Source organism: Phaenicophaeus curvirostris, chromosome 18 (assembly GCF_032191515.1).
Source record: "Phaenicophaeus curvirostris isolate KB17595 chromosome 18, BPBGC_Pcur_1.0, whole genome shotgun sequence".
In the NCBI taxonomy this organism is placed as follows: Eukaryota; Metazoa; Chordata; class Aves; order Cuculiformes; family Cuculidae; genus Phaenicophaeus; species Phaenicophaeus curvirostris.
This window is the reverse complement of record NC_091409.1, coordinates 7,726,951-7,752,166: the sequence shown is the minus strand read 5'-3', so window position 1 is coordinate 7,752,166 and position 25,216 is coordinate 7,726,951. Positions and strand designations below refer to the sequence as shown.

Below are 25,216 nucleotides of genomic sequence, written 5' to 3'. Positions count from 1 at the left end.
CCTGGCCGTGTGGGGGCGCGCTGCTCCACGCCCGGACCGGAAGTGCCCCTCGCCCCGCCCCCTCCAGCTCTCGTTGCTTCTTCCGCTTCCGCTGCCGCCGCCGCTTGCTGCCGTCGCTCTCCGCTCCGGCCCCGCTCTCGCCTCGCCGCCGGCCCCGGCGCCATGAACAAGAAGAAGAAGCCGTTCCTGGGCATGCCCGCGCCCCTGGGCTACGTGCCGGGGCTGGGCCGCGGGTGAGCGCCCGCCGGGCTTCGGCGGGACCGGACCGGCTGTCCCGGCCTCTGCCTCGGCCTTCCCTCGCTCCTCCCCCCGTTCCCCTCGCCCTCCCCCTCGCCCCCCTTCCCCCGTTCTCCCTTTTCCCTCGCCACTTCCCAGACCCCCCTCACAGCATCCCGCCCTCCTCTCCTTTTCCCCGGGTCCCCATCCCCACAGGACAGGCTAGCAGTCCTGCGCAGCCAGCTCTGCTTTCCGAGTGTTCTTCCAAACACTTCGCCTTGCTGTTTAGATAGGAGTTTTGTTATTTAAACGCGTACCTGGTGCCAGGGTTAGGTTTCTTGGGGCTTTAGAACCGCTGGCCGCGGAGGGGATTGTGTCTCTCTGGCCTTTGTGACTCTGTGTGCGTGGGGTCCTGTTATGAATCATAAAACCTGGAGCGGCAAGAGGCAGGTTTTGGTGCCGGTGGATGCCAGGAGCTGCCCTTTGCTGGGTGAGCTCTGGTGAGACCCTGCCTGGAGCCCTGCGTCCAGGTCTGGAGTTCTTGGCGCAGAAAAGACATGGAGCTGTTGGAGCGAGTCCAGAGGAGGCCACAGAGATGGTCTGAGGGCTGGTGCACCTCCCATATGAGAACAGGCTGAGAGAGTTGGGGTTGTTCAGCCTGGAGGGAAGAGCTTAGGGCAGCTTCCAGTACTGAAAGAGGCTCCAGGAAAGCTGGGGAGGTGCTCTTGATCAAGGGGTGCAGGGACAGGATGAGGGGAACTGTTTTCAGCTGAAAGAGTGGAGGCTGATATGAACTAAAGTTCTCCTATGAAAGAATGGCGTTTCCCTCGGGGTGTGTGAATGGTAGGCATGGGCGCTGTCTGATGCAGTTCGTGTGAAAGAATGATGTCTTTTCTGTCTGATGTAAAGTAGTAGTTTTGACCCCCTGTCTGTGTGACCGGTGGTGGGGGCACAGCTTGCTAAACAGCTGCTGGTTTATCACCACAGAGCCACAGGTTTCACCACTCGCTCCGATATCGGCCCTGCGCGCGATGCCAACGACCCCGTGGACGACCGTCATGCGCCGCCAGGGAAGAGAACGGTTGGGGATCAGATGAAAAAGAATCAGACGGCTGATGATGATGATGAGGATTTGAACGACACCAATTACGATGAGGTGATGAGGTTTTCATCCATCTGGACGTCTTTCCTGCAGGAAAGCTGGGGAGGGGCTCTCGATTGGGAGGGCACGGACAGGACCTGGGAGAACGGCCTTAAGCTGAAATAGGGGAAATTGAGATGAGATTTTGGGGAAAAGTGTTTTGCTGTGAGGGCGGGGAGGCCCTGGTCCAGGTTGCCCAGAGCAGTGGTCGCTGCCCCATCCCTGGAGGGGTTCAAGGTCAAGTTGGATGGGCCTTGGAGCCCCTGATGCAGTGGGAGGTGTCCCTGCCCATGGCAGGGGTGGGGCTGGATGGGCTTTGGAGTCACTTCTGACCCAAACCATTCCATGATTCTGTGACATGTTTTCTCCCAAGTAGAAAAGTCCTTTTGTCCCTGCTCTCTTGCTATGAACCCCCGATTAGCTGAGGTTTCAAGGCCACAATTTGCTGTAGTTTGCTAGCAGCACTTCCTTTTTGCCTTTGTTTTTTAATTGAGATCTCGTTATAGAGAACGCCACAGTGCTTGCAGATTTTTGTTGTGGCATTGGTCCATGTATTGTGGTTTAATTATACAGTGCCCTGAGAGTCTCGGGAAGAGATCTATAAATAAAATAATAGTTTAAGTGCTCTAGGGGTGTATTTTGTGTTCTTTTGCACAAATGAAATCGAAGCTATAGTGCTTTGACATATATCGATCTTTATGTGGCCCCTATATTCTCTTGTGTTTAAATCCCAGTCTGGGTGGTTAAATGTTGTGTTGTTCTTTTTGTTTGCTTTTCAGTAGGGGGTTAATGGAAGAAAATGGCCTTTCTATAGTGGGGCTTCATTTATTGCTCAATAGAAGCAATTTTGAAGCAGTTTTGCTTTTGAAATAGTGTGGGAGAATAAGCACAAAGGGTGGCAGAAGAAAGCTGCTTTCATTTAGGGCTGTGTTCATCTGATGCAGTGTTAGAAATAGCCTTGCTCATGCATTTTCCTTCTTCTGTAGCAGGGACATAACAGGGCTTGAAACTGAGGATCCTGCTTTGCTTTTCTCTTTTTCCTCCCTTTCTTCCCAAATCCGTAGTTCAATGGCTACGCTGGCAGCCTGTTCTCAAGCGGCCCCTATGAAAAAGATGATGAGGAAGCAGATGCTATTTATGCAGCTTTGGATAAGAGGATGGATGAACGCAGGAAAGAAAGAAGGTAGGATCCATTACAAGCCTGGCGTGGAGTGTTCTCCCATGGCATTATGTTCTAGAGCTTTCCTCTCCCTCTTCCATTTCCCAGTTCGGATTTTGTCCTTGCCTACTGGCTATGTTTTCGGAAGCCTGCGCGGTTTTATTCGTTTGAGTGCTGTACCTTTGACCCTGTGGCTTCAAGTTCTAAGGACAATGGGTGTTTTGCACAACTAGCTCTGAGAGTTGATGCGGTTGAATTGCTTCACTGTAGCTAATTAAGATTTACTGTAGTTCATTAAGATGATGTGAGATGCTGAGTGGATGGGTTTGGCACATCACACACTGCACAGCACACTGGAAGCTGTGAGAAAAGTCTTGTAATGCAGGTGTCTTGTAAACCAGTGCTATTGTTTAACTTGTTAAAGGTCACTGCTTGGTCTGTAGGGAAGAGGATGTTAAAGGCGTTTGGTTGGTTGGAGACATCTGTTGTATGCTATAATACTGTTAATTTGTAATGCCTCTCGTAATGTTGATAGTCAGAACTTGGAAAAAATGCATTTTTTTTTTTATGCCTTAGCTCTGCTGAAATGCATTTTTCTGTAATAACACTTTGTGTAAAGACTCGCCCAGTGTTACTTACTCGGTGCTCCTTTTCCTAAGGGAACAACGAGAGAAAGAAGAAATAGAAAAATACCGTATGGAGCGACCCAAAATTCAGCAGCAGTTCTCGGACTTGAAAGTAAGGAAGAAAAATGTTGCCTAAAATGTGACTTGTACTTTGACATGTGGGCAGTGGTGTCTGTTGTGCATTTCTCTTGTTGGGTTTTGTGTGTTAGAATTGCTTTCTGTGGGAAAAATAAGAAAGTGAATTTAAAGCTGGCAGCTGGTGGTGTGGAAACTCCTCTTGGTGTGAAGCTTTCTCAGGTTCTGCACTGTAATTTCCAGTCCATTGCAGCTGCACAGGCTTAGACAGCGGAACTCGTAGTGCTGGTGTAAATCGCAGTGGCGATGGTATCTGCAGGAAGGGATAAAGCGATTTGCCCTCTGCAGACAGCGGCATTCCAAGCTGCACTAATTTGATGGACTTGGGTGTTTATAAGTGACTCTGTAGGGACATGGAAGGATGTGGTGATTCTGCCCATTGAGCACTTTTCTTGTGGATACACAAGGAAGTGAAATTTCTGTGAGTTTTGATACCAGGCTTTTGTTTTATCTTTTATTGCGACTTCACATCAGTTCCGGAGAAAGTGCCGCACTTCTCTCTTTGAGGGACTTGGCATTGAAATAATAATAATAAAGCAGAATCTGACTCTAAATCTTCTTTTAATATAATGTATCATTTAAGCTATTGTTTAATAATGAGTGATAAAACACTCAATGCTGCAGGCACTGAGATGAATCTGAACATTTGTAGCGCTGAGTTGAATAACAGAGTTGATTTGAAATCTCAGCCTGGACTAAAACCAAATTCTAATTAAACACATCTGATTCTTCTGTCCATTGGCATAGAAAAAATCTGATCTTTGCCCTTTCAGTCTTAATTCATCTGAATTCTTTCAAGAAAAAAAAAATCTATTAAGGAATAAGCAATTAGAAGGAAAATTCTTCAACAAATAACAATGACTGTTCCTGTGTGAATAGCGGAAGCTGGCAGAGGTGACAGAAGAAGAGTGGCTGAGTATTCCAGAAGTTGGTGATGCCAGGAACAAGCGTCAGAGGAACCCTCGTTATGAGAAGCTGACTCCGGTACCTGACAGCTTCTTTGCGAAACACCTGCAGTCGGGGGAGAACCACACTTCTGTGGACCCGCGCCAGACGGTAAGTGCAGAGCAAACTTGATGTTTTATAATTAGAGATGAGGGTTAAACTGTGCAGTCTTAAAGGCATTTGGAAAAAAAAAGATACTTAACCAAAAAGCTTGTAGTTTGGGAGTCTGTCAGCAGAATTGATGGATGCTAAATCCTGTGCATGCCAGAGTCTTTCTGTGTATATCCGTTACCAGAGAAGCCTTGAGGACAGGCAGGGCGAGCCTTCTTCCTGTGTTAAAATTGGAAGAAAGTGTTTCTTTTCCTTTTCTCTGGCTGTAAAATGGTGATGATGAGGTCTGTTTAGCATAACCAACATCCGTTTCTGTTATGATGTCTTGCAAAAATGGCTCAGAAAATAAAGTTCAGCTTCACCTAATGGTTTGATGAATTCTGGAACAATCGTGTTAAAATTGTTTGCCTTATTTTCAACTGAGTATTAAGTCATTTAGCTTGTTGCTACATGGCCGCAGGCTGCTGTGGTCACAGTCACAGGAGAAGTAGACTGACCCTGAATTGGCACCACATGTCCATGGGATGTCTTTGCAGATATCCTTATTTAATGTGCTGGGTTTAGGTGCTTGTGCTCATGTTTCTTACTTTCCCCTTACGTAATTCACTGTCTTGACTAAACCCGCACAGTTCCTCACAGATTTACAAAACCTGTGTGAGAAATGTCTTGTGGTTCGGGGAAGCGGCTGTTTCAGAAGTGCTGGTGGATTTTGGAGTCTCTGTGCTGTAGATGGAGAAGAGCAGATCAGGCGACAGCCTCAATTTTTGAAATCTTGGAAGAGGTTTTAGCAGGGTTTCTCTTACTCTTGTTTTTAGCAATTTGGTGGATTGAATACTCCGTATCCAGGGGGCTTGAATACTCCATATCCAGGAGGAATGACACCAGGCTTAATGACACCTGGGACGGGTGAATTGGATATGAGGAAGATTGGCCAAGCCAGAAACACCTTGATGGACATGAGGCTGAGCCAGGTAAGGATGCTAGAAGGCGAGACCTGTCACAGCTATACCTGGGGCTGGTGTTGTGCTGCTATTTAAGACCTGGTTTTAGAAGAGTCTGTCATTCTTTTGGGTGTTGGAAGAGACAACTCAGCTCTGAAATTACTTTGTGCTCCTCCTCCCTAAGTCTCATGCCCTTTACACTAATAGAATTTCCTGAGAAGTAACAGTTTGTCCCTGGAAGTTGTGGTCAGTGTGGGAGAGCAGCTGCCCTGTCTCACCAGAGATGTGCTGCAGACAAACAGCACTGGCATCTTGTATCCTGTGTAGGGATGAAGGACTAAATGCTGAAAAAAACCCAACTTTTAAATTGTTGTTGTCTTCCATTCTTCTTCATTGATGTTCCCATCTAAATCTTGTTTAAACTCAAACAATGAGCTTCAGCTCGCAGGGCTGCAGGACCTTTTGGTGACTGAAAGCCAAGCTGCTTGCTTTCAGAGTGGTACTAAATTTTTAATGTTAAAATTGTGTATTTTAGAAGTGGAAAAAAGCTAATAAGGAAGGCTTTCTGTTTCCCTGCTTCCCTGATTTGGTAACAGAGGAATGTCAAGGTTTCTTCTGCTCCTGCAGTGCCTTTTTCCAGTCTCTAACTGGCAGACAGACAATGGAGCTGTGAGTGGTCATTTCAATAGTGCTGACTTAACTTTCCCAGGTGTCGGATTCTGTGAGCGGCCAGACTGTAGTGGACCCAAAAGGATATTTGACAGACTTGAATTCCATGATTCCTACACATGGAGGAGACATCAAGTAAGTTTAAGAAGGATTAACTGTTTTATCCTCTTAGTAATGGCTATACTCCTGTGTATAAATGGAAATATGCCTGAGTGGGTGGCTCTCAGCTGGCTTTTAATCTGTGAAGGATGCTAAGTGAGTTTTTCAGGAGGAATTCTTTTCACGTGAGGTTTGATGTAGTCTTTCAAGGGATGTATTTAGTGTCTGACCTGGATGCATCACTTGTAGGGATTGCTTCTCTTCTATCCGTGGACTAACATGCTAGGGCAATGGCAATGTGTGGCTGCCTGCCAGCCAGGAAATAACCTGGTTAATTGTACCTGTGTACTGCTAATGTGGGCTTGATTAGTGACCTCTGAAACCCTCTTTAACCTGAAGGCTGACACCTGTTTCACAAAGAATTGCCATGTAAGTCAAAACAATGTGCACAAATATTGATGTTAGTATGTGACTTAAAGCAACGCTTGCGCTTTCCAACTTCCAACTGCAAGTGCTCAAGTGTAATTCCTAAAAATCTTACTTAAATACTTAACCGGTTTTCCCTGTGATCTTGCTGTGTTATTGTAAGTTTGTAAGCTTGTTTCGGTAGTCTATAATTTGTGTCACCAGTATGAAACATTTGAGGTCACAGTTACTATGCATCCCTATGTAGCTGTGGAGGGCTGACTGTAAAGTACTTACTAATTCCAGAGGATTGTTTGCTGGCATGCTAAAACTTCCTGCCTGTCTTTCCTTCTCCTTTAGTGATATCAAGAAGGCCCGTTTGCTCCTGAAATCTGTACGAGAGACCAATCCTCACCATCCCCCAGCCTGGATAGCATCAGCCCGACTGGAGGAGGTCACTGGCAAACTCCAAGTAGCTCGAAACCTCATCATGAAGGGGACGGAGATGTGCCCCAAGGTCAGAAATTCTTTGCTTCCCTGCTGATCCTTGCAAAACAGTAGGAAAAGGTAGTGGTTATGAGCAGCATCGTCTCTCTGTTGAGCTTCTATCAGCTGTATCTGATGCAGCTTCACCTTCTGCAGTATTGAAAGAACATGTATTTGATGAGAAGCTCTAATTCTGTATTGTTTCTTTTTCCTGACAGAGTGAAGATGTTTGGTTAGAAGCTGCTCGGCTTCAGCCGGGGGATACGGCCAAGGCTGTTGTGGCCCAAGCTGTCCGCCACCTTCCGCAATCTGTCCGAATCTATATACGAGCAGCAGAGCTGGAGACAGATATCCGTGCAAAGAAACGCGTCCTTAGGAAAGGTGAGAGCTTCTGCAGGGTCAGGGGACAAAAGCTTGCTTAGTCTCCTACTGCTTATATTGCATCATGAGTTCTTGTGTGAAAGCAGTGACTTAGGCATTAAAGACTGAGCGTTTGTTTTATGCTGTATTTGCAAAGAGAAAAACATTTTGGAATCACCTCCTTGATCTCTGATACGAAGCTGTTAGTGGAATGGAACACAATTTATCATTCTCTTCCCAGTTGCTGCCTGTTAACAGCTTCACAGAACTTCTCTGCTGCCTAGAAAACATCAGTAACACAATGCTTGGAGCTGTTTGTGTGTACAGCTTTAAGACAAGGGGCAGTTTAACCCATTATTTCTCCTTAAATAAAGTCGACTGACTGCTAGGTGATGCCGCTGAAGCGTGTGACCTTTGATCAGGTGTTTCATCTGCTGGCTGTGTGCATTCCTACCATCTAGCAGGACCTTGGGAGCCAGGAAGCTGACTGTTTAAAATTCATCTTGAGGTGTAAAAATCAAGTGCTCTATCTATGAAAACATGTTCTATCTGGACCAGTGATGCTTTAAGCTCTTGCAGGCTGATATTGTTCACTTGAAAATGCTTCAGAAAAATCTCCTCCTGCTGTTGCTGTAGGTTCAAGGAGAATCAGTTAATGCCCAAACCCTCAGCGCTGCTTCTAAAGGGATGTACTCAGAGGTTCAGGCCCAGCAGTTTGGCTCTGCCTTTGCAGGAATGCTTAAAAGAGCAGCCTCGCCTGGAATCCTGGCAGGTTTCAAAGTTAGTTTAGATGCCTCTTTCTACCGATTTCTGTGGTGCTGCAATTGTCCCTGCATTACTGAAGGAGGAGGTGCTCGGTCCTCTCTTATAGCAGGTTTGTGTACGATCACCGTGGGAGCAGTGGAACTCCTACTGCAATGCAGCTAATACTTGTAATCCGCGGTGTCAGCTGGAGTGACAGAAGGCTGAAAAACACTTCTAGTTTTTCAGTGTATCTTTAAGATACGAGGTTATGAAGAGAAGGCTGAGAAAAGTTGTTGTTTAGGCTTTAATGTTTCAGACAGCACATGTAGGACAGTCTGCAGAGAACATGGTTTCTGCCAGCAGTCGCTAACTCTTGGATGAGATTAAGGAAGCCACAAAGACTTAATTAGATGGAGCTCATTGGATTGCTGAATGAACACTTTGGATTCAGCAGCTTAGGGTGTTAGTGTCAGTGATACCTTTAAGCTTTTATGCATCCTCCTGTTTCGTTTGCGCACAGTAGGCCAGTAACTTTTTGAGAAGCTAAACTGGGATCTGTTAAACTGTCAGAAGATCCCTATGGGAAAAAAGGGGGCAGCTTCAGTGTTGAAGGAACAACGCTGTGTTATTTGTTAGTCTTGAACATGCTCCTGTTTATAAAGGGAGACCCTGATGATGAAGCTACCTAGTCCTGCATGTACTCATTTGCTGAGACTAGAGGTGTTCAGCTTGGTGTTTCACTGAAGAGGCTGCAGTTACAGCTTGTACAGGGGAAAGGCCCTTGGCTCTCCAAAACTTGTTTCCAATTAAAATGATTAGGTTTTCTTTATTCTCTGATATTAAGTTCTCATTGTTGAGGCAAGAGCTGATGTGAGTTCTCTTCCTTCTATCTTTAAGGGAATTTCATCTGCAACAGGAGAAAGCCTTCAGTTTCTCTTTGGTAAACTACTTTGTCATGACTGATGAAACTGTTTTACTTCTTCAGCCCTTGAGCATGTTCCAAATTCGGTGCGTTTGTGGAAAGCAGCTGTGGAGTTAGAAGAACCTGAGGATGCCAGGATCATGCTGAGTCGGGCTGTGGAGTGCTGTCCGACGAGTGTCGAAGTAAGTTCTAAAGTAAAATAAAGCAACCCCCTCCACACTACTTTAGGCCCACAGTAGAGCTTCGAAAACAAAAAGCAGGGTGAGTGGAGTTTGAGTTTTCTGCCACGCACTTCATGCCACAGCGAGAAGGATGTGATGAATAGTGGACTGTGCTTTTTTTTCTCTGGAGTTAATTGTCTGGTGGTCATTACATGCCTCATTTTCCTATGTAATCATTACGTTAGTTATGGCAGTGTTACTGCTGTGCCTGCTGCAGCCAATTAGCTCTGTGCGTCTGCATGGTTAGTGCCTCAGCAGTTGTGGAAACAAGCGCGCATGTGGCCAGGGGAGTCTGAACCAAAGTGGCTCTTTTCTGAAATGCTGAACCACAGTGCCTTCAGCTGTATGAGAAGTAGAAAATATGAGTGCAGCAGCCCAGCAAACGGAGATCATAAAATCATGGAATGGTTTGGGTTGGAAAGGACCTCACAGCCCATCCAGTTCCACCCCCTGCCATGGGCAGGGACACCTCCCACTGAATCTGGTTGCTCCAAGCCCCATCCAACCTGGCCTTGAACACCTCCAAGGATGGGGCAGCCACCACTGCTCTGGGCAACCCCAACTCTCCCAGCCTGTCCTCATACGAGAGGTGCTCCAGTACTCGGATCACCTCTGTGGCCTCCTCTGAACTTACTCCAACAGATCTGTGTCTTTTCTGTGCTTCTGGTGTGATGGTGTGAGGATGATATGTTAAGGTGATTAGGACTGAGCTTTAAAGACAGCAGTAGTCTCTGTTTATGATCTTTCTTCATAGCTGTTCTGCAGCCTCTGTCTACTATTTGAGGGCAATTGCCAAGCAGTAGCAAACAGTATAAAGCTGCTTATCTCTCTGGGCCGACACCGCCGTATGACGGCGTTGTCATCTCCTTGTTCTAATCTAAAATACATTTTTTTTTTGTTGCTCCACAGCTGTGGCTTGCGCTGGCAAGACTGGAGACATACGAGAATGCTCGTAAAGTCCTTAACAAAGCCCGCGAGAACATTCCAACCGATCGTCACATCTGGATTACTGCTGCCAAACTGGAGGAAGCTAATGGAAACACCCAGATGGTGGAGAAAATCATTGACAGAGCCATCACATCTCTTAGGGCTAATGGTGTGGAAATCAACAGAGAGCAGTGGATACAGGTATTTGCTTGGTGTGGATTAGAGACCTAGAGGAGCTCCTCAGGTTCTGTTTTGAAGGCTACTGATGCTTGATGTTGTAAGGTTGAGTAGTTTTGCACTAGGCTTATCCTTATGAAGATACAAGAGGTGAGACTGAAGAGCTGAGGGGAGCCATGGCTGTGATTAAGTGTTACACTGGGGTGATGTGTGTGTTGAGCTGAGGGACAGCTGGTTTACTTCTCTCTTGGAAGAGAACCAGCTTCAAGTTGAAGCAGCTTCTGTGCCTTAAGTAGGACAGAGGCTTTAAGCCTCCAATGAAGGATTTGTGTATTTTTTTGTATATGTCACTCCTGGTTTTATATGTTTCTGTTTGCCAAAGAAGCCTTTGTCAGTGTTCTAAGAAGTCAATACAAATATTGCATATACAGCTGGCAGGAAATAGTCTGTTAGTCCTTTACGGCTTGTAGCCCTGAGGCTGTGCGAAGTGTTCATGGCTGACGCATGGAACCCTGTTGTACAGTGACATTCACAGAAGGCAACCTCTGCACAGGTTCATCCCAGGCCGTCGTGTTTGTGAAGTTCTGTACCTCAAAAAGTTTCCCGTGTTTTGGTTGCATTTGAAAGCTGTGGCGCTTGAGTTTCCTGATTTAGTGAGACTCTTCAAGGACTGTTGCCATCTAGATGACTTGATGTTCAGCTTAAAAAAACTCCTTTCCTCCTGAATGTGTAATGTGCTTTGTTCCAGCATAAATCTTTAAACCAGGTTACTGCTAAAATCACTTACAGTGTGTCAAGGCAGCAAAATGTCGTTGGCGCACTGGTTAAGAGTATTGATAACAAAGAAAGCATTTAATATTAAAGATATTCTTGTTAGCATCTAAAAGAATTCTAACTTTCCTTACAGCACTAAAACAATTAAAGGTTAATTTCAACTTCTTATTAAAAAAAACCAACTCCACAGTCTCCTACGTAATTGTCTTCTTGAGTTCCTTTTCAGTATTAGAACCATTCCTGTTACCTGATCAGAGGTTGTCTTAACAACTTTAAGCAAAACACAGTTGGCTTTTCAAAAGCTTTGGATGTCAGAAACCCCACTTTGTGAACACACTCTGGTGAGGGAGCCTTTGCTCCTTTGCTTTAACAGTGGTTCAGGGTGTATTCGTTTACATTTAGTTATTGCTTAGCCCTTATTGAGACTTGGTATTCAACTGAAAGCTGAAAGGAGGTCACCAGCTTCATTATCATTCTTTCTTCTCAAATTCTTTTGTTTTATCGTTGGCCAGGACCCTGTGTGGCTCAGCTCAGGGCAGGTCAGCGGAGCTGTAAGAGGAGACTTTTCAGCCTGGAAAGGTCACACATTGTCACACTTGATCCTTTTCAGGAGGTGCAGTTGATGGGCTCTATTTCTTAACCAGCTTCTGATTGATTCTGTGTATATCTACAGCACCTTCTTTGTGGGCTCACCTCTTAGTGACAAGATATGTTTGAGTAATAAGATGTTTCTAAGAATGCAATGCCCTGCATTGTCTCTGTGTTTGTGTATACAGAGCTGCTGTTGTGGACTCTTAACTTCTTGTGCTGATTTCTCAAAATCAGCAGGATTCTACTCTTGTTTCTAGGATGCTGAGGAATGTGATAAAGCTGGAAGTGTGGCCACATGCCAGGCAATCATGCGAGCTGTGATTGGCATTGGGATTGAGGAAGAAGATAGGAAACATACCTGGATGGAAGATGCTGACAGTGTACGTCCAACTGTGGTGCTGGGTTGTTTTCGTTTTTAACGGAGGGAAATAGGGCTGGACCTGGGAAATGGCATTTATTATCAGTGAAAGTGATAAGATGTGATTCCCGCAATTTCTGCTTGCATTTGGCTGATCTGCCTGTCAGGAGGTTGTGTTATAAGTGCTTTTCTGATTTGAATTTAACTAGGTGAAAAGTTGGTGGTTGTGGAAGATTGTTTGGTGGGGGTTTGTGTGTTTGGTGGGATCTTTGTGTGCGTGCAACATCAACAGAGATTGAGATCTGGTTAAAGAATTGGCGGTTGAGTTTCAAGGCACAAACATTGCAGCTCGAGAGTTAATGTGAGACTGGAGAGGTGACTGGGTAAAAGTTTTACCAGGCTTTCTTTGCTTTAGGGGAGTAATTTGAACAGATGCTAAAAACTGAATTGCATTTCAGCATGCGAAATGCCCACTCCCCTGGCCCTGAGTTGGGCTGACAGCAGCAGGGGGGCATGTGCTGTGGAGCGCTTTGTTTTGGCTGTAAAAAACAGATCAAGGGCAATGCAGTGCTTTGCTAATTTTTCAAGCTGGCCTGTGCGTGTCAGTCCCAGTAAAGGCCAGCAATACCTGTGCTCTGATAGAAGGATGCTTGAAAATGTCCTCCCTGCTTCCTTTCTAAGCTGGTGATAACTGTTCTGTTCTCTATAATGCTCAGATTTGTGTATTACTCTGAGTTAGAGTTCTGTATTGTATTGTGCACGTGTCATTACTTCTTACACTTGATTTCGGTGCAGCCCCAAACTGACTTAGCTCTGATCTGTTCCTCCATAGTGTGTTGCTCATAATGCCCTGGAGTGTGCCCGAGCGATTTATGCTTATGCCTTGCAAGTCTTCCCGAGCAAGAAGAGTGTGTGGCTGCGGGCAGCGTACTTTGAAAAGAACCATGGAACGAGGTACGTGTGCTCCGCTTTCCTTGTGTGGAGAGGTTCAACCTTCTTACAAGACCATAGAAAAGCTACAAAGTGAGCCCTAAAATGTTGTTGCACTTGCAGTTCAGCTGGTGGAAACTCAAGAGTTTAACAATAACAGAAGAAGGTCAGACCTGCAAACATCTCTGGGTTTTATGAAATCATAAAAAGTTCAGGTAGTAGGGATTACTTGATTAAAACAACTATGAACAGCAAGAGTGGGACAGCCATCTCTGTCTGAGAAGGCATCTCTAGAAAACATTGGGAATACAAGTCACTTTGAAATACAACACGTTTCATTTAAGTTTCGTTGATAAACTGCTTTGTTGCTGAAGTTGTCTGAGCATCCCTGTCGTTTTCAGGTTAAGCAGGCTGTGAGCGTGTACCTTGCACTGCGTTAAGATCTGTGTTGTGCTGTCACAGTTCAGACCTCTTACTTCAAAGTTAGTTCATAAAGCTTTACACATCTGAAACCTTCTGTTTAGAATAAGGCAAACAGTCTGTGCTGCAGACCCTTTGTGCAAGGGGAATCAGCCTGATTAAAGCCAACCAGGCCATGGTGTGGAAGTTGCTGAAGATGCCGAGTTCTTTCTTATTCAAGCCTTTTGATGTTGTTCTCCCATGTTTCCCAGTGGTGGTTGGCTTTTAAACCTGTTGTTCTGCCCAAAAAGTATATTTTCCAGAGGAGGAAAAAAAAATTCAATAAGATCCATCCAGCTTCATCTCATAATTCTCAAAACCTTCCTGTCTCTGTTTCCACTGAGGCTTGTACAGAAGAATGGCTCTTTCCAAGACAAACGAGCTGTTCGTGTGCAGGGTCTTTCTGCAGAGGCTATCAAACAAAGGTGTCGTTTGAACAATGAGCCGTTTGTGGAGTGCTGATTTCAGAACCCTTGTGAAAAAAAGACCCCACCCTTTCCTTATTATGAAACAACTTATCAAGGTTTACAACTGTTGGACTTTGCAACAATAGTTATAACCCTGAGTGATAGTGGAAATGGTGTGTGAGAGTTCGCCTTTGGCAGTATTTCGATTGTAACTTGCTCTTTCTTGTCTCAGAGAATCCTTGGAGGCTCTTTTGCAGAGAGCTGTTGCTCACTGTCCCAAAGCAGAAGTGCTCTGGCTCATGGGAGCCAAATCCAAGTGGCTGGCAGGAGATGTGCCAGCAGCCAGAAGCATTTTGGCCTTGGCTTTCCAGGTGGGTATGTTAGACTTGTACGATGGTGTGAAGTACAACGGGTAAAGAATACAAAGTAGGCTGCTTCTGTCAGCACCCAATTCCTGCTGCCTTTCAAAGCAATGGGAGCTTCCGCTGTGCTTTGATTGTTTTGTGCAGTAGAATGTTCTGTAAAACAGTAGCAAATGGGAAACAAAAGTGCATTACTGGTCATTTAGTAGTATCACACCAGGTAATTTTACTGCCGTGGCTCCCACCAGCCCCAGTCATGGATCAGAATCTCCTTGTGTTGGGCCATCTGTCTCTGCAGCAAAAAGGGTAGCGGTCTGCCCTGATGAATGAGGTTGCTGCGTTGCTTATGGCCTGGGCCAAACCCACTAATCTACAGCAAAATGAAGGGAATTGTCTGCTGGATGCTGAAAGACGGGCAGAGCAATACAGTTCTAACACTGCGAACGAGGTTTAAAAGCTAAATGGTAGCAAATCCAAATGACAAGTCCTGAGATTGAAGGTGAGAGATGTGCTTCCTAAATTTGTTCTTGGTGCTTTTTGTAACCACCCTGAAGACTTATTGATACGGTTGCCACTGAAGTGACTTTTATTGGAGGAGTGTTTGCAGGCCTCAGCTGGGAATTCGAGCTTCAGTGTTTTTGCTTGGGGGTAATAAAATGAGGGTCTCATTGTGGCAGAGCCTATGATCTTTTCAGTATTTAAGCTGGAAGTTCAGAAGATCAAGCATAAAAGCTTTTCAACAATTGAGAAGCATCCAGCTTCCACACTGGCGTATATCTTTGTGCATCTGTTTTGGAGAATTTCTATAAACTTCAAAGGTCAAAGAAGACTGGGAGGAGCTAGAGCTGAAAAAAATCCTCATGTGGATTGACAAAGCTCTGATTTCAATTTTAATCTGGATCAAATGGAGGATTAAATCTGCTGTTGATTCACTGTATGCATTTGTCTGTCATTTTATGTTCCTGCAGGCCAACCCCAACAGTGAGGAGATCTGGCTGGCTGCCGTGAAGCTCGAGTCAGAAAACAATGAATATGAAAGAGCGAGGAGGCTGCTGGCAAAAGCTCGCAGCAGTGCCCCCACTGCAAGGGTAAGGATTTGCGAAGGGTGGGAGGCTGAGACCTCTCTTGGCCACGGGGGAGTTGGGATGGAAGGAGGAGTTCCTTCAGTTCTGCGGCCCCAGGGATTGACTAGATGGCTTCCTGCCATTGCCTTTTGCAGGCATGTGGCCACTTTGCTGCAGCGCTTCTCCAGTGAATTGCGACACAAAGTCATGGCATGATGGGAAAAGGAGGCTAGGATCAAGCGAAGGGTTTCGGGGGGTTTTTTGACACAAATGGCAAAAGTCAGGAAATTCCCAGTTTGCAGCTGTTTGTATAATGTTCGTGTTGCATAGAAGCACGGCTTGGAAAACATGAGAGAAAATACTTTCACAGAAGACTCACTTATGCCTGTGGTGCTCGAGGCAGCTCTGGTAGAGTTAGCTGTTTAAAGTTACACTCTGTGTTTGTCTCTGCAGTTGCTTCTGGTGTGGTAACTTTGTCGATTTTCAGCTGTTCACGCAGAACCATTTTAGTTTCCCCAAGTAAAAGAAAAAGGAGCTCGGTTTCCCTCTTTCCCCCTCCCTCTGCAAATTTGTGCTTCATCCTTGGATCTCCTACACTGTCGTCTTCCTCTTTGGTCAGTCAGGAAGCTCCTGGCAGCTAGGGCTGGTCTCAGTCTTGACTTATGTAGTCATGGTTTGGGAAGTCTGAGAAAGGGGGGGACAGGGATAAGAGAGTGGTGGAAGTGCCTTTGGTTGGTGTTTCTCACAGCCGTAACTTCCACGTGTAGCTACAAGAAACGTGTTTAGGACAGGAGAGCGTATGTACCAGTTTGTAATTAGCAGGATCGCAACTTGAAGTTGTAAGTTTGAATAAGTGGCTGTCGTAGCTCGAATCTAAGGAGATCAGGTTGTGCTGATGAAGCAGGCTCACATTTGTTAATTGATTGTGCTCTTAAAGCTGTGCTTTTTGTACAAATATAACACAAGTGTCAGCTCTGCTAACAGGTGAGACTGATCAGTCTCTTCCAACTTCTGTAATATTTGCATTTACTGTTCTCATTGGTGTCTGTTACCACTGTTATTTAACCCTGGTATTCATACTTTGACTTGAAGCTGGAGCTAATCAATAACATTCTAATGGGTGTATGAAAGCGAGAAACCACTGCATCAACGGGGTAGTGGGTTTTCAAGGACTGCTGGTAACAAACAGCTGTGGTTCTTTCTCAGGTCTTCATGAAGTCTGTGAAGCTGGAATGGGTGCTTGGGAATATTGCTGCAGCGCAGGAGCTTTGTGAAGAAGCCCTGAAGCACTACGAGGACTTCCCCAAACTGTGGATGATGAAGGGACAAATAGAGGAACAAAAGGAGCTGGTAGAGAAGGCACGGGAGGCGTATAACCAAGGGGTAAGTTGTGCATTGTTGCAAGTTGGCTTTTCCTTCTGGTGTGGAGAGTTGTCTGTTGAGTTTGAATGGAGAGGGCTCTGTCCGAGACTAACCAGAGATGATTTCTGTTCTCTCAGTCATTAGTTAAACCAATAACAAAACAAAGCAAGACCTTGACATAAGCAGCAGGAATTTCTCTTGCCCAGTATCTGTGTGCAAAATGCACTTTCTTGCTTGAGAGTTTGCTGAATGCTTGACTCCTCACTGGTAGGAAAAAATCATTGCACAATAATGCTCTAAGGCCTGTGAAGAGTAAAAGCAGAACTCTTAAAAGAAGAGCCTCCTAACGTGCTCTTAGATACTCATAGTAACTGGAGGTGACTTATAGAGCACATCCTCTTTTTAGTGGAGATCTGTGTCCTGGGTATGAGCGCTTCTAAACAGCCATGAAGATAACGTGGAAGCAGGTTTCTGCCAGTGCCAGCATCCTCGTGACTTCCTGGGTGCTCCAGAGGCTTTGTTCCCTGCTTGTGCTCTTGCTGTGGGTTGGTTGTGTATAAGAGCCCTCCATTTCCAGAGGGACACAGACTGCAGATGTTTATGGAGGTGTATTCTTTCTCTTGCTACTGGGATAGCTCAGAGTGGATGTACCCAACTGTTTTGGATGTAGGAGAAACCAGAGTTCTGTGCTGTAAGACCATCTAGGAGAAATTGAAGTGACGTAATCAACTTTGTCTCTCTTCTCCTAAACTCTCTTTATGAGGATGTAGGCAGGGAAGTTCTTTTCTATAGGAATTATAAGATTTTTTTTTTTCTAATCCACGTATTACCATGCTGTGCTTTGTTCTTTTAAACAGTTGAAAAAGTGCCCCCATTCCATCCCGCTGTGGCTTTTGCTGTCTAGGCTAGAGGAGAAGGTCGGGCAGTTGACTCGAGCAAGAGCCATCTTGGAAAAGTCTCGCCTAAAGAATCCAAAGAATCCTGATCTCTGGTGAGTCGTGTGGGGATGAACTGGATTTGGGCTACAAAGCCTGTGCATTTTTCAGGCTGGCTATTACATGTCTCAGCCATTTGAGCCTGGAACTTATGACCATGCCCATCCTGGAGTTTCTCCTGAACTAATAGCTTTTCCTGAATACTAGAAATGCTTTGGTGATCTTGGCTAGCACGTAGCTGCTCTAAGGAGCTGGGGACTGGTTATTTCTTTACTCCTAGCTGTGCACAGAGTGTGAAAACCCAGGGATCTTTCAGTTCTGTCATAGTCTATTTTTGAGATTTGTTTTTGATCTAGGCCATTATCAAATAAAGGTCGTGTTTATTTTTAGACAGAGAGGACTGAGAGGTGTTAGTCGCCATCACACATTCAGCATGTGGGCAGATGTTTGCAGTTTTCAGTGACCTTCCTGTGGTTTGCTGCTTGTTTCCACATAGTGAATGTGTTGTCACAATCACTGATTCTCTTCCTTACCAGGTTGGAGTCGGTGCGACTGGAGTACAGAGCTGGATTAAAGAATATTGCAAATACTCTGATGGCCAAGGCGCTGCAGGAGTGCCCCAATTCAGGTGAGCTGGGCCTCGTTTCTGTCTTAAACATGGTTGTTTTGCCTCATTGAGAAAAGCCCATCTTGCACCAGAGAGCTCACAGGTTGGTGGTGGTTCCATTTTGCTGCAGTGTCCAGTGTATTGGGTCTGTGGTCCACAGTTTGTTCCTAAGTTTCCTAGAAAAGCATCTTGGATACAGGTGACTTTTCTCTGAAGCTGGTAGAAATCTGTCGAGCTTTAGGATTGAAGAAAGATCCTCCAGTGTTTGTAGTTAGGAAGTTCAGTGGAAGACGACTGGGTTTTCCCTGTCTTGTTGGAGTACAGCCGGCTATAGCACGCTTCCCATTGCTGGTTGCACTGCTGATTGTGTGCTTGCTAACTGCAGTCACTCGCAGTCATGATGAGGGGATAATGGACCATAAAGTTCTGGTTTCTGGTTGTTTTAACTCATTTAAGATAAGACTCGTAGGTCATATGACGTAACTCAATTGGTTCTAACCAGTGGTGGAAACGTTTGCCTGTTGGCACGGGAGGAGAAAGCCATAACATGTCCCTGTTTCTCGTCAAAATTGCAGGAAGACTTTATTGTTTAAACATGTTGACATCTTTGGAGAGAAGATGTCACATAACTGTAAAATGCAGTAATCTACTGTGGGACGAGCTGCTTTAGCTTGCCTTCAGGCTTCGTTTTGCAAGGTGTTTAATTGGCGGTTGCTGAAGTCCCAGTGAAATAATTGGGAGTCAAGTGACTTTTATGACATAGTAAAGTCATTGCAAGCTGCTCACCGCGCGAGTGGGTCAACAAAGCAATACCAACCAAGTCCCACTTCGTTTTGTGACTGACCTAATGCTTAATGAGTGTTTGCCATCACAGGCTTTTTAACAGAATCTGCCTGTTGCTATGGAAATGGGCAGCAGGATCTCAGTTTCTGTTTCAATAAAATTGCTTCCAGCTCTATCTTAAAACACTACAAACCAGAATAAAAGCCTGCAGGAGTTAGCTCGTTGGACACCTACAGTCATGTAAACTAGAGTTGTGTCCACTGATTGCTGAATTGATTCCCGGTTGCTTATGGCTGTTGTAGGCAGGCTGCACAAAGTAAAACTGATACGTAATGGTGTTTGTCCTCAGTAGGCCTGAAAATAGGGGCCTGAAAAATGAAGTTTGACCCTGTATATAAAGAGTGAGAAGAGTTCTTTTCCAGGCTGTCACTGCAACCATCAAAGCCTGTGTGTATTCCCGTGGGACAGTTTATGGGAAGCAAGAGCCCTTTGATAGAGTCCTGGCAGACAGGAGCTTTCAGGCTTTGCTTTGAAGAGATCAGCAGGTATGGTTGGCTGACATGAGAAACTGGAGATTTCATGCTCCTCTGAGCATGTTTCCTTTCTGACTTTTGGCAGGGAAAGGAAGGAGGTATTAAACCCAGCTTTCCTGGACCTCTGCTGTCCTTCATTGTATGGGTGGAGAGCCAGCATCTACAAGACCGTGGTGCTCTGGCACCCTTGAAACTGCTTCCAGAGGGTGTACTTTGCACCTTCGGGGACAGCTATTGCCACTACAGTTTCCTGTTCAGACACGTGGCTTTCTCTTGCTTTTGAAATGCTGGTTTGCCCTCCCCTATTTGCGATGTCTCCTCTGAATGTCATGAACTCTGCATTAGTGCACACCAAGAAGAGTTATGGTTCAGAACTGAAGGTCCAGCATGGGGCATGCAGTAGCTAAAAGCTCAGGGTACTGGAATGAAATAAGCACAGAAAGAGTGATCTGGGCCAAGGCTGGATAACCACCAGGTTTGCTTGTGTTAGAGAGCTCTGGCTTCATGACAGGATGGGGAGGGTGAATCTCAGAAATAATACTAAACAATCTTCCTACTTGACTTGATTAAGGAATCCTGTGGTCGGAGGCAATTTTCCTTGAAGCGCGACCGCAACGAAAGACCAAGAGTGTGGATGCTCTCAAGAAGTGTGAACATGACCCACATGTCCTGTTGGCTGTGGCCAAGTGAGTTCCTGCGCTTGATGTAGTAAAAATACCCATTTTCTGTGTGTGGCTGCATCCCTGATGAAACGTTCCACTCGAGTGTGGCCACGTGATTCTGGCTGCAGTGGCTCTAATGAGCCTTAAAGCAAGTAGCAGCTCTCAAGCTGTCTCCTAGTAACTGTGCAGATCTCTCCCTTGATCCGAAGCAGGGGATGTCAACCTGCCCTCAAGCTGTCCCGGTGGGTCTGGGACTGCGGCACAGACAGGAGTGCGTTCACACAGAACCCTTTTCCAGGCGTCTGGGCATTTGCACTCCGAAAACTACTACCTTTCTGTCCCTGGAAAGGCATTTTGGTGTGCTTTCAGGTGGGAACTAGGCTTAATTAAGTTCTATAGGATATGTTTTAAGTACTTATCCCCTCCCCGAAGGTGTTCAAGGCCAGATTGGATGGGGCTTTGAGCAACCTGATCCAGTGGGAAGTGTCCCGGCCTGTGGCAGAGGGTTGGAACTGGATGGGCCTTAAGGTGCCTTCCAACCCAAACCATTCTATGATTCTATACTTTTTGCTGGTTATCTTTCAGTTGTGATGTGTCTGATTCTATATTCCTCATCTTTTTCTTCTATCCTAGATTCTGTCAGATTTATTTAATCCTGAGTTAGATGCTGTGCTGTCGTAGTCTTCTCCCCTCCTAAATTTCTGCTCTGTCACTTCTTTTCCACTGTGGCCCTTCTGGGAATGCAGGCTACTAGTCATACTGGAGTTTGCTTCTCTGAAATGGGAAGATAATCTCCTAGGAATTATCTTCCTGTCTAGATAGAGTTGTAAGGCTTCCAGTGATGAACACCCACTATCAGAATTTACTCAGATCCTTTCTGATCTGATGTGTAAACGGCTCTACAGCTGTCGCGACTGGAACAAACTTTTCTTCCTTTGGGACTACGAGAAGAGGTTAATGCAGGAAGCATTTTGCCCAAACAGTTGCCCAATTCTTTCACAACTCATTTTTATAAGCCAAAGAAAACCGTAGGATACACTCCAGTGACTGTGATGCTGCCAGATAACGACAGCTGACTTGTTCAGCTTTAGCAGCAAGTGAGAAAAATGTTAACTTTTGCTTTATGGAAACTGCTTCCAGGCCCCTTCTGGTGCAACCTCGGACAGTTTAGCAGCTAATCCCAACACAAACAGCTTCCACCTCTCATTGTGACTTTCGTGTAGGTACAGTAATGCCATAATGTCACATGTCTGTGAAAAACTGCTGTCAAATATGTTGCTGAAAACTGCCTCTGTCTACAGGTGTTGAGCCTCTATCATTGTTCGTGCTCTTTTAAATCATAGTTTATTTAACGTGGAACAATCAAGTGTATTATAGGGCTTAAAAACAATCACACAAGCTGTATAATTTTATGGCTGGCTAAGCTCTTTATGAGGGATGGCTGTCTGATTTGATAAAGACCTTACTAGCTCAAATGAACTCCTTATTGCAAAGGAGTGAAACCAAGAGATTATTGACCTAGCTGGATAATTACTAGGGAGAAACTTCAGAATTCATGAATACCTTTGGGAAATGGCTGGGATGTGAGCGCGGATGCTTGCGTGCTTGCCTTTTCTTATAATGTGGAGCTGACGTGATTGATCTGCTCTGCTCTAGACCACGCTTCGTGGATGTGAATGTGTGACCATACACAGCTGCAGCTCCAGGAACATGTGTGCAGTTTTCAGCTTTTAGATGCTAGATTGTAATTGTTTTTTTTTTTTTTAATTTAAATTTAGATCTTAATTGTTAGAAGTTAAGATCTACTTGAAATAATAAGAAATGGGAGGAGAGGAAATAGATATAGGCATACGATCCTGTCTTTTTCTACATGGAATACAGAACAGCAAAGTTAAGCAGTTGAGTTGGCAAAGATTGAGCTCAGAGTATACTTCCCTTCTCAGGCCTCTGTCTCTTCCTAGGGCTACCTTAACCTGCTTCGTTGTGAGGAGTGGTGGATGTTCTTTGCAGTCTTCTCATGTCTCTTCCCTTTCCAGAGGAAGGACAGTCAGCAGATGCCTATAGAATCATAGAATCGGTGTTGGAAGGGACCTTAAAGCCTATCCAGTTCCACCCCCTGCCATGTCCCTCTGGATCTGGTTGCTCCAAGCCCCATCCAACCTGGCCTTGAACACCTCCAGGGATGGGGCAACCACCACTGCTCTGGGCAACCTGGGTCAGGGCCTCCCTGCCCTTATCGTGAAGAATTTATTCCTAATGTCTAATCTAAATCTTGCCCCCGTCCAATTTAAAGCCGTTTTTCTTTGCCCTGTCGCTATGGGCCCTTATAAAAAGTCACTCCCCAGCTTTCCTGTTCTGCTGTTTCCTTCTTGGTAGAGCAAAAAACTGAAGTATCTGTAGAGCCTTTAGGTTGGAGTGCTTGTGGATTGCCACATTCCTCTAAAGAGAGAGGCTGTTTGTTGATCAGTCTCGGGTTTCTCAACAGGCTGTTCTGGAGCGAGCGTAAAATAACCAAGGCCCGAGAGTGGTTCCACCGAACAGTGAAGATCGACTCTGACCTGGGAGATGCCTGGGCTTTCTTTTACAAATTTGAGCTCCAGCATGGGACAGAGGTGAGCGTGGCTGGGAACAGGGAGCTGGGCAAGGCAGCAGGGATCCTTCGCTGACAGTGGTCACCCAGTGCTGCTGCGGTGCTGGGCTGAGCTCGCTGCTGCCGCTGCCTGTGTGGCTCTTGGATGAGGCTGCAGCTGTCACGCCTGGTCATGAATGAGCATGAACAGGCCTGTGTGGTGGTTTTCAAAAGGCTGTGTCATTAGCTGAGCTGTCTTTCAGGCTGCTTCGCTGTCCGCAGCCTTGCTAGTTTGTGCAAATTCTATGAAATCAATCTTTCTTCTGTAAAATGAAAGCTTTCTGGTGGGATGTTTCCCTGTAATTGCAACGCTGGGTTTGTGTAACCAGTCCTATTTCTTCACAAGTGTCGAGCACAGGTTTGCACGTGAATACAGCCGGAAGAACAGGCTGTTCTAATCTCTTATGGCTGTTTTTACTGCCTGATATTACTGAAGTGATGGGAGTGTTTATCTTCTGACTTCAGAGAGACCTCGCGCTTGACAGATCTCATGCAGGTGGTAACGCAAAGGAAGCTACAGTTTCTCTGCTGTAGCCAAAACCTGCTCCGCTCTAATTCAGCCAGCGTGTTCAGCAAGGCAGGAGAGTTCCTGCCACTGGATTTTGACTCAGGCTTCCATACTGCTTTTAAAAGCACAAAGTGAAAACCCCACCATAAGCTTGGAAGGCTGTTTGCTGGAACAAACCAGGGCATTAACAGACTTGCAAACTGTTGTTTCTCTTCTTCATAGGAACAACAAGAAGAGGTGAGGAAGCGCTGTGAGAATGCCGAACCTCGCCACGGAGAGCTCTGGTGTGATGTCTCCAAGGACATCGAGAATTGGCAGAAAAAGATCGGAGAGATTCTCGTGCTCGTGGCAGCCAAGCTTAAAAACACCTTCTAGAGCGTGCTGACTTCGGCTGTGTTAGTCACCTCCGTAGGACTTGCCTGCTTACCTGCTTTTGGTGCACTAGCCCTTACGGTGGCGCAGATTTCAGAGGACAGGAGATGGGTGGCTATATGAAAGCTCTTTCTTCCAAACAGAAGAGCAGCTTCCTTCTCTTCCCAATGCTCTTGGCTCGCACAACGTGGCCATCGGCTCCTGCAGCATGTCTGAGCGTTGTTGCTGATGTCGTGTAGGAGAGGCAAGCACCTGTTCATCTTGTGAGGCTACGTTGACACTTTCATTGAGATACCTGAATCCCCCCTGTAAATACAAGCTTTACTTGCTGATATGGATTCTGACGTTTAGCAGTTCCTCTGTTTTTTTCACTTGCTTGCATTCCCAGCCTGACCTGTCCCTCTTTGTGCAGTGTCTTTAGTGTTCGACCCACACGATGCTGGTTCTCTCTCTGCAGATCTGGTTTGCTGCTGTTTGAACGTCCCTGATGGAGACAAGGGGAATTCTGCGAGAGAAAGGCCAGCAGCTGAGGGGAAGGGCTGTCCTCGCCCCTCTTTTTCAGTTACCTTTGCTACAGGCCTGGTTCAGCTTGGTCTTCTCTGCTGGGAAGGTGCAGCACAGCTCAGAAGTGTTCCTCAAACCTGAGCAGACGGAGCGTTGTATAGAATCCAAGAGCATTTTTTAGGGACCTTTTCCTCTATTTTTTAGATGTATATAGTATCAACTCATTCTTTTAGGTGTCTGATTTCATTAAGCGTAGTGGTATTTTAAAGTAATGATGCAAAATCCAGCAATTTCTGAAGGCTGAAACAATAACCTTTACTTGGAGAAGCTGTGTGCTTTCGCAGTGGCAAGTGCTTTCTGTTGGGGAGATTGAGGAGGCTCTCCAAGTACAGATGGAAAACAGCAAATTGATGAGAGGAAAAGCTTTGTGTTTGACCCTTTTTAAGCTGTCTTCATTTTCTGTGCTTGTGATCTGTATTGTTTTGACCTCAAACCTTGTATTTCTTGTGATCAGAGGATGAAGAGCTGTAATGTTTTATGTTAGGACATAACGGGGGTGTCCCGGTTGGTGTGTTTGTGCATTATACAATGTACTTAGCTGGGGGAGAACCTCTCTCACTGCTTGTTTGGACAATATGTATAAAATACAGCTTGTTTTGTTGTCTCCTTACATTCTCTTTGAATGTGGTCTTGCCCTTTGACTGGGAACAGTGGGTCTGATAGCAAAAAGCTTTGAGCTTATCAGGCTCCCACCACTCTGGGAAGGTCTCTGCCAGTGGTTACACCAAGTTGTGCTTCAGCCTCTTGCCAGGCAAGATGAGAATGCGAATGGATGGTCCTGAAGCAAAACATGTTTTGCTTTGGGTTTGTAACAGAAACTCGTGTGCTTTCTTTTGAGTAGCTGGTGATGGTCTGTGAAGCTGCCTTTTCACTAAGGAAGGTGTAGATCACGGATGTGCATGTAGGTATTTTTGGGGTCCTGGGCTAAATGCTTACTCCTGGGCATGGGACGCAGTTGTAAGCGCTGGCTGAATCCAGAATCCAAATGCTGACAGAAATTGAAACCCGGGTGGTCTGTGTTCCCAGGCTCCA

The 25,216-nt window shown here is 45.6% G+C and overlaps 2 protein-coding genes across 2 annotated transcripts in view; one reads left to right on the top strand and one right to left on the bottom strand.

Moving 5' to 3' along the window:
• Window positions 1–25,216, bottom strand: part of UCKL1 (uridine-cytidine kinase 1 like 1) — a 179,119-nt gene that overhangs the window by 85,160 nt on the left and 68,743 nt on the right. The gene's annotated exons all lie outside the window — the stretch shown is intronic.
• Window positions 101–24,794, top strand: PRPF6 (pre-mRNA processing factor 6). Its single transcript, XM_069871636.1, has 21 exons — window positions 101–233; window positions 1,204–1,372; window positions 2,422–2,540; window positions 3,176–3,254; window positions 4,157–4,333; window positions 5,149–5,304; window positions 5,984–6,078; window positions 6,808–6,964; window positions 7,152–7,314; window positions 9,023–9,141; window positions 10,090–10,308; window positions 11,907–12,029; window positions 12,840–12,961; window positions 14,036–14,174; window positions 15,134–15,253; window positions 16,436–16,612; window positions 17,449–17,582; window positions 18,063–18,154; window positions 20,021–20,135; window positions 22,597–22,723; window positions 23,471–24,794. Exons 1-21 carry the CDS (start codon window positions 163–165, stop codon window positions 23,621–23,623), a joined length of 2,826 nt encoding a protein of 941 aa, XP_069727737.1. The 5' UTR covers window positions 101–162; the 3' UTR covers window positions 23,624–24,794.

Bases quoted from the DNA above. Each gene is read 5' to 3' on its own strand.
- PRPF6 (XM_069871636.1), top strand. From the start codon at position 163: ATGAACAAGAAGAAGAAGCCGTTCCTGGGCATGCCCGCGCCCCTGGGC. The intron at 9,142-10,089 runs GTAAGTTCTAAA...GTTGCTCCACAG, and splicing joins GCTGTCCGACGAGTGTCGAA to CTGTGGCTTGCGCTGGCAAG. The intron at 14,175-15,133 runs GTGGGTATGTTA...ATGTTCCTGCAG, and splicing joins TTTTGGCCTTGGCTTTCCAG to GCCAACCCCAACAGTGAGGA.